This window comes from Coffea eugenioides, chromosome 3, assembly GCF_003713205.1.
Source record: "Coffea eugenioides isolate CCC68of chromosome 3, Ceug_1.0, whole genome shotgun sequence".
NCBI lineage: Eukaryota > Viridiplantae > Streptophyta > Magnoliopsida > Gentianales > Rubiaceae > Coffea > Coffea eugenioides.
Window position 1 is genome coordinate 9538298 of NC_040037.1, and position 9098 is coordinate 9547395.

At 34.6% G+C, this 9098-nt stretch overlaps 2 protein-coding genes across 2 annotated transcripts; both read left to right on the forward strand.

Annotated features, from left to right (window-relative positions):
* Positions 1 to 66: 66 nt before the first annotated feature.
* Positions 67 to 3233, forward strand: LOC113765974 (MDIS1-interacting receptor like kinase 2-like). The gene is made up of 2 exons (XM_027310209.1): positions 67 to 2685; positions 2783 to 3233. Exon 1 carries the CDS (start codon positions 67 to 69, stop codon positions 2152 to 2154), a length of 2088 nt encoding a protein of 695 aa, XP_027166010.1. The 3' UTR covers positions 2155 to 2685; positions 2783 to 3233.
* LOC113765975 (MDIS1-interacting receptor like kinase 2-like) lies at positions 2157 to 3087 on the forward strand. Its single transcript, XM_027310210.1, has 2 exons — positions 2157 to 2685; positions 2783 to 3087. The coding sequence occupies exons 1-2, from the start codon at positions 2157 to 2159 to the stop codon at positions 3085 to 3087; spliced, it is 834 nt and encodes a 277-aa protein (XP_027166011.1).
* Positions 3234 to 9098: the final 5865 nt, after the last annotated feature.

The following is a 9098-nucleotide window of genomic DNA, read 5'->3' on the forward strand; positions in this document are numbered from 1 at the left end:
CTGCGCAAACTTGAGTTGAACTCGAAAGTTGTCATGGGTTCTTTTGAATTTATCTCTATATTCATTATGGTCCTACTTTTCCCATCATCTCATCCCAAAGCCAAAGGTGTCGCTTCAGATTCTGCTAGTGAGGCGGCTGGTCTTTTGAAATGGAAGGCCAGTTTTCAAAACCAGAACAATAACTTGCTAGCCTCGTGGAACCTCCAATCCATCAGCGGCAAGAATTCTTCCAACCTTCCATGCGCTTGGGCTGGTATTTCATGCATTAATGGAAGTGTCAACAGGTTGAATCTCTCAGAATACAGCATAAAAGGTAGCCTTTATGACTTCCCATTTTCATCCCTCCCAAATCTTGAATATCTTGAACTTAGCCTGAATCAGATCTTTGGCAGCATACCTCGTGAAATAGGTAACTTGTCCAAGCTCATTTATCTTAATTTCTCAGTTAATGAGTTGTCACATGAAATCCCACCTGAAATTGGCAACTTGAGAAACTTGACTCATTTAGCTCTAGGAAGAAATCAACTTTCAGGTCCAATTCCTGACGGAATTGGAACTCTGCATAATCTGATTGAACTTTATCTGAACAACAACACTTTGATAGGTCCAATTCCATCCACTTTTGGCAACCTCACCAAGCTAGTGAAGTTATATCTTTGCCAAAATCACCTATATGGTCCCATTCCCCCGGCGATGGGATATTTGATCTCACTCCAGTTTCTTATGTTGTATCAAAATAATCTTATTGGGGCAATCCCAAAGTCACTGGGTAATTTGACCAATTTAACACATCTGTATCTCTATGAGAATCAACTTTCAAGTCCAATTCCAAAAGATTTGGGTGGTCTCAAATTCCTTACCGAAATGGAAATAGGTGGGAACCAACTTAATGGTTCTATTCCTATTTCAATTGGTAATTTGAGTAACTTAAATGAATTGCATCTCCGAGAGAACCAATTTTCTGGTACAATTCCAAAAGAGCTTGGAAACTTGAAAAAGTTGGTAGTTTTGGATTTGGAGCAAAATCAGTTATCTGGTCCATTGCCGGAACTGCTATGCCAAAATGGAACCCTCCAAAACATAACTGTATCTGAGAACAAGCTTACAGGTCCAATCCCTAGAAGCTTGAAATATTGCTCAAGCTTAATTAGGGCCCGCTTCAATGGGAACCATTTCCATGGTAACTTGTCAGAAATGTTTGGCATCTATCCCTTCCTGTATTTCATAGATCTCAGCAACAACGAATTCCATGGGGAACTCTCCAGCAGCTGGGGAAAATGCAAAAGCTTGACAACCCTGAAGGTTGGAAAGAACAACATCACAGGTGGTATACCTCCAGAAATTGGAACTTTAACTCAATTACAAGCACTTGATCTTTCTTCAAATTATTTATCTGGGAAGATACCAAGAGGAGTTGGGAAGTTGGCTTCTATGCTTAATCTATATTTGAATGACAACCAACTCACTGGCAGCATACCTCAGGAGTTGGGAATGCTAACAAAACTTCTTTATCTAGACCTGTCCACAAACTCCTTGAATGGATCTATTCCAGAACATTTGGGAGATTTCAGGTACTTGTTTCACATGAACTTGAGCAGCAACATTTTCACCCAAAAGATTCCATTCCAAATTGGGAAGTTGACCCAACTTTCTGAACTGGATTTGAGTCGAAATTTCTTCACAGGAGAGATACCATCTGAGTTCCAAGGTTTGCAAAATCTGGGAACATTTGATCTCTCCCACAATAACCTCTCTGGTGTAATCCCAAAGGCTTTAGTAAAATTGCCTGGTTTATTGCACATCAATATTTCATTCAATAATTTAGAGGGTCCAATTCCGAGTGGTAGAGCCTTTATGAATTTAACGATAGAGGAAGTACAGGGAAATAAAGGTCTATGCGGCAATATTACAGGGTTACGAGCTTGTGGAAGTTCCCCGTTGATTGAAAAGCATGTCAAGGATAAGCTGAAGAAACTTCTTGTCACAATTTTATGTCCTCTTCTGGGATCCTTCCTACTTCTTTATGCATTCTATGGTGGTCTCATATTGCATGATCAATGGAGAAAAAGTTCAGGAACAGAAGATATGGATGTGAACAAGGGCAATTTTTTTCCGTATGTTCTTATGACGGCAAAGCATTGTATTAAGAAATAGTAATGGCTACAGAAGAGTTCAATGACATATTTTGCATTGGGAAAGGGGGTTATGGAAGTGTTTATAGAGCCGAGCTTCCATCAGGCGATGTGATAGCCGTAAAGAAGCTTCACCACATGCCTGAGATGGCGATGCATAGAAGTTTCTTGAATGAGATAAAGGCCTTGACAGAAATCAAGCATCGAAACATTGTGAAACTCTTTGGCTTCTGCTCAAATTCTCGGCACTCATTTTTGGTTTATGAGTACCTTGAAAGAGGAAGCTTGGCAAAAATTTTGAGCATGGAAGAAGAAGCTATGGAGTTAGACTGGCAGAAGAGGTTGAAAATCATCAAAGGCATAGCTCATGCTTTATCTTACATGCATCATGATTGTTCACCAGCAATTGTACATCGAGACTTATCAAGCAACAACATTTTGCTTGATCCAGAATATGAGGCTCACATTTTTTATTTTGGTACTTCTAAGTTTCTGAAAATAGATTCATCTAATTGGGGTTCTCTTGCTGGCACATATGGATATGTTGCACCAGGTAATAAATGTTTCTTTCTTGCATCAATTTTTTTTGCTATTAAATTCAGGTATGATCACATGTTGTCACAACATGATTTTCCATTTGTACCTTGCAGAATTTGCCTACACAATGAAAGTAACTGAAAAGTGTGATGTTTATAGCTTTGGGGTCCTGACAATGGAAGTAATCAAAGGAAAGCATCCTGGTGACTTGATTGCTTATCTAATGTCTTCAAAGCCTGAAAACATAGAACTGAAAGTCTTGCTCGACCAAAGACTTCTGTACCCCAGTCAAGAAATTGAAAGGAGTCTGATATCCGTTCTCAAACTAGAAAGAGCTTGTCTACATGTTGATCCTCAATTTAGGCCGACAATGCTCTTTATTACCAGGTTGTTATCAACTGGTGCATCATATGAGTAAGATCTTTATGAGTAAACGTGGCCATATGAATCTTTCTTTTTTCCTTTTCCTTTTCTGTTAAATTAATAGATGCAGCAGATATGTAGAATCTTAGTGATGTTGCATTATTCTTGCCTCCTGTTAAATGCAGACTGCAGTGCCTCCTTTTCCTACAGTATAGTACTATCAGGCATCAGCAGAAGATAATATGATGAATAAAAAGGAGGAAAAAAATAAAAAGGTTGTTGTGGCAGCTGTGTATTGGAAAGTGAGCTGCTGAGTATGTATTGTGTGTGAAAATAAACCATCCATAGCCAATAGACTTTCAGGAGTTTTTTTAGGGGAAAATTGATACGAAAAATGGTATAGTGATGACATCTAGATTTTGACAAAGTATAGTAACCAGCAGCACACTTTATCCAAAGTGATAATTTTAGTAAATCTTATGTACACTTATTTGGAATTCAAACTGCTTGCCGAATTAGCGTCTTCCGTTTTATTAGTTTTTGATCTTCGTTCATGGTCTCATTGAAAATCTTTGTTCATACTTCAACTATCCACAGCTTGGACTTTTTTCCCAAGTAAATACCTTAATTTGTCTACCAATTGATTGCTATCTTTTGAGCTTATATACATAATCGAAATTTCATCACCAATTATCACCGCTGACATGGACGTCCAAGTAGTTGCAGCTTCACCATGTCTTAAACTTGTTGGTAATAGTTTGTAATGAAAATGTTGAAGTTCATTGTCCCACATTGAAAGAGGATAGAGTGCTCATTGTCTATATATGCATCATTGTCTTGTTTCCTTTACAAACTTGTTTCAAAATATTAGTTTGGTGGGAAAGTTATTTCAGTTTATATCTCATACACTTGAATATGAATTGAAAGATATATAAAATCTTGACAAGGTAGAGTGCTTGGATATCTTAAAAGGACAAAAGATTTAGAGCTTTCCTATAACAAATTTCCGACTGTACTTGAAGGTTATTCTGATGCAAGTTGGGTAACCAGTGTATGTGACAAAGTGTCTACTTCTGGATGGATTTTTACGTTGGGTGGAGGAGCTATTTCTTGGGCATCAAAGAAACAAACCGGCATAACTCATTCCACGATAGAGGCTGAATTTGTAGCCTTAGTAGTTGCATGCAAAGAGGCCGAATGGCTAAGAAACTTACTGTTAGACATCGAGTTGTGGCCAAAACCGATACCAGCCATTTCTTTGCATTGTGACAGCGAAGCCACTATGTCTAGAGCGTTAAATAGAATATATAACGGCAAATCTAGACATATAAGCCTAAGACATGAATATGTCAGACAATTATTGAATGATAGCATAGTCACAGTAGTGTATGTTAGATCATTCAACAACTTGGCAGATCCATTCACTAAAGCTCTCTCAAGAGATGTAGTGAAAGCAACGTCATTGGGAATGGGGTTAAAACCCGTTGTCTATAACCACTAGTAATGGTAACCCAACCTCTCTTTTAGCACTAACACTAGATGAAAGGTTTAAAGGGTAATAACATGTTACTAATAAGTGGTTGTGAGCACTAGAAATTGTATTATACCATTCCAAGATACTAGTGCAGTTTGATACTTAAGAGGCTGAGTATAATACTCTTAATGAAGTTAAATTTCGTTTCATAGTGCCTTGGTATTGAAGGCTTGAAATGTACTTCATCTATATGATCATGGGAGTGGTGCCGCTCCTAGCAAAAGTGGGGGTTTTCTTTTGTTAATAATCATGAACCTAGGATGGAGCACACGGGCGGTAAAAGTGCTAAAATCATTTCGTGAACTATTCTCCAAAAAACGATATAATCTTGTGTGAGCTATTTCTGTTTTAACTTTAAAGTTATGGTTTAAGCAACGTAGCCACCATAACTTGTTATAACAAGTGAAATATTTACACTAACAGAAGGGTTTAAGTTCACAAACACCTTTCTCTATGCAAGATAATATGAGTGCTGATTTAATTTCATTACAAACTAAGTGGGGGATTGTTGGTAATAGTTTGTAATGAGAATGTTGAAGTTCATTGTCCCACATTGAAAGAGGATAGAGTGCTCATTGTCTATATATGCATCATTGTCTTGTTTCTTTTACAAACTTGTTCCAAAATATTAGTTTGGAGGGAAAGTTTGGTGGGAAAGTTGTTTCAGTTTATATCTCATACACTTGAATATGAATTGAAAGATATATAAAATCTTGACAAAGGCACTTAATTACCCATACACTTAACAAGGGCTTTCTGATTCGGATAGGGTGCTAATTAATTAGAGGTAGTTAATGACGTTAACTACCCATACACCTATTCAATAAGGATTGCATCCTCTCATGGTGCCTTGAATAGGTGCTTCAATTCTTTTAAATAGTAGGATTTTGACAGAATTAAATCACTTTTTCCTTTCATTTGATAGTTCTTAGACTTTGTTGTATCTTAGAGGTAATTTGTCTAACACATAGGCAAATAACACCTTAAGGAAAGTGCTTTCATGCCTCAAAGTCTCTGTGTTTGTCTAGTTTAGATTTGTTATTTACTACAATTTTTCCAACAAAACTTGAGCAAAGCCACGTCATGGTTATGTTAAACCAATGATATGGTATTCATTATGAACTGTAGAATTCCTTACAAGTGGCACTTAAATAATGAACAATCAAAACTAAAATGAAATTATCTGTCAGTTTCACCTCTATCAAATACTATCCATGGGATTACTATTCCAAGTAGGAAAACTAAATGAAAAACATTTCAAAACAATTATCCGTCTTCTCGTGTAAACCTGTATTACAATTACGCATAAATATGGATGTTAATGATAAGAAAATCAAGAAACTAGAAAAAGCTTTTCAAATTATTATATCTGTAGCCCTAAAATAGCTAGTATTAAATTGCCTCCAGTTATTAGAAATTATAAGAAAGGGATTTGTCTAACAAATGCCTCAAGCCATTCTCCAAATATTAATCCTCAATAGAAAGTTTTTTTCTTTTATCGCAATGATATAATTCTTATAACCTAATCTAGCCTAATCTAGGGGAGATGGAGGGGGATTCGATGTAAGTACGGACTCTATTAATCCTCAATAGAAAGTTATGTTAAATTGTGAAAGTGCCTGAAATTGTGAGTACAGGTGAAGGGGGTTATATTGATCTATATATTAGTGTGTGCATCATTGAGTGCGTGGGAGCATCCGAGAGAAAAGGCAATAGACAAAACCCTTGACTTGGCCCTCTGTCTTTTTTTATTTTTGATTTCTATATTTCAGAAAGTTTATAAAATTTGTTATTACTGATTAAAGTCGTGATAATGGAGTCAGTTGTAAACTATTTGAAAGATAGTGATGGAGGACAACGGAAAAAGAGAGAAGAACCAGAAGAATTGGCAACGGGGATGTGAATAAGAGGGAAGGGGCTTAAAAGATATTGATGGAGGACAAAATGCGAAAAGGAAAGAAGGAGAGAAGAAGGGGAAGAATTAGCAATGAGGATGTGAAAAAAGGGAAAGCGGCAAAATTTACCGTAGGAAGGCTAAGTTTAATTTTAAAACATGTTTTAATGTGGCAAAACCTAGTTCTACTATGGATTTCTTTAAAAACAAATGATACTCGGTTGTACAAAAAAAAAAAAATCTTGGGTGGTCGACAGCCCCAATCCGTTGTTCCCTTTTTCCAAAGTTGGGATTTTCTACAATGGTCAATTAAAATTGCACCACACATACACGCAACGGATCTTCTGTCCCACACCCTGTGCCACTTTCTGTCTCATCTTTTATTATATTACTATTTCTCCTACTTAAACATCATGTTTTAGTTCTTTTTTGTTTCCTTAAGATTCAATAACTATTAATTGAGTAAAAAATAAATACAGTAGTTTCAAAAACTCAATATACAATAAAAAATTAAAAAATACAGCAGAAAATTCATAAAAAATCTCATTTTTATGCATTTTGATTTTTTAAGTAGGAGAAATAGCAATATAATAAAAGGTGGGACAGAGAGTGGTACAGAGTGTGGGACAGAAGATCCGTTGCGATACAAATGTATGAACTAGTGCAACAGACATAGATAATAGGGTTATTATCACTTTACCCATTAAACTATATTACTACTATTATTTTATCCCCTAAATTTATCTTCTAGTCAATTTACCTCCATAGATAATTTAACTCAACATGTTAAGAAATTTTGGACAAAAGTACCATTTTATTATATAGCATTACTACATTGCTATTCTCATTCTATCCTTTTAAATTATAGTAATACAATCGCTTTATCCCTAACATTATTTTTTGGCATTTTATCTCATCGTTAATCTAACCAGTATGGTAAAAATTTTTTAAATATATTTACCCTTTTATATATAATTAAAAATAAAAAAGTTGGAATAGTTATTCTTCCTTTTGTTTTCACTTTAAGAGATCCAAAAACATAAAAATAAAAGGATTTTCTCAAATTTCTTTTTTCACACTTATTAATACTAGGAAAAGAAAAAGAGATCGGAGAGAAGGAGATAGAAAATTAGATTTTACAAAGAAAGAAAATAAAGAAGAGTCTAACATTATCATATTACTTTAAGATTGTCGAGACTAGAATTGGAATTTGGTGGTAAACAAAAAAAGTAAAATAATTTTTAAATGACAAGAATATTTAATTCTTTCTTATTTATATTTTTTAAAAAATAATTGAGCACTCTCTCTCTCTCTCTCTCTCTCTCTTTCACTCTCTCTCTCTCTCTCCTCTCCATCTCTCCCTCTCTCTCCCTCCTCCTTTCCCTCCCAATCTTTCTATTTTTTTCAATATTAATAAGATTACCAAGAAAAAAGATATTAATATTCTGATTCTTTTTCTTGATACTAAAAAGGAGAGGATCCACTCTAAATTTTTTTCATTATTTTTATTATACAAAGAGAATGGTACTTTTTTCTAAAGTTTTTTAACTTGTTAAGTTAGTTTAATGGTAGAATAAATTGCTAAAAAAATAATTCTAGGGAGTAAATTGATAATGAGACTATAGCTTATGGGGATAAAATAATTATAATGGCTAAACATATCTTTTCGCTTTAGTTAACAAACTCCGTTAAGTTTGACAGTTAGTCTTGGGGGTAAAGTAACTAAAAGGTCATGTTAAGGGGAAAATTGATAGTGACACCAAACATTAAAGGGGTAAAGTGATAATAACCCTAGATAATAAGTAGAAGATGTATACATTCGGATATCAACCAGCAGAAACTGTATTACAGTATGCTTGAAAAGTTCTGTTTTGACACTTTGTTGTCTTAGTGCCCTTTCCTTTTTAAAATGTAAGTGTCGGTATTTATGGTAGTATAGTATATATTTCATAGAACAATTGGCAGTGCTAATGAAAAAGGCCTTGGATCTCTATTTTCCCATGTGTTTGGAGTTCGTTACACTTGTTAGAGAAACTGCATAATGTAATTGATGGCCCAGATACGTTTAAATCGAATTTGGATGGAGGCATTGATTATAATAAACAACGTTCAATATGTGTCAAAATTTGTTAAATTTTTGTCATAGTATTTACATCTATTGTTTTAGTAAAGATATAGAGTTCACCTATAGAAAGTCACTCTAAATCCATAATATTTTTAAATAATAAACACAAATATGGGAATTCTAAAATCAAAGAAGTGGATTATCTATTAGTCTATTTCTTGTCGCTTAAGCCATAGATTTCTATATTTTGTAAGGCTTATAAAATATGGATGAGCATTTAAAAGCAAATTGTAAATGTTTTACTGTGCCATGTATTTCAAATAAAAGATATCAGTTATTGTTTTCTCTGTCTCCTTTGATCGCTTCTTTTTTGTTTAAATTAATTGAACTTTCATTTGTTGTATAGAGGTAGTTTACTACATTTTGAATTTTTAGGGGGTACAATATGAGGAAAGAGAGGAAGTTTTCTAGAACGGAAAAAAAATGATAGGAAATTGCAAGAATCTATAACAGTCGAACACATTATGCTGATTTGCATTAGAGCAAAGTACAAAATTTGTTACCGTGCTTTTC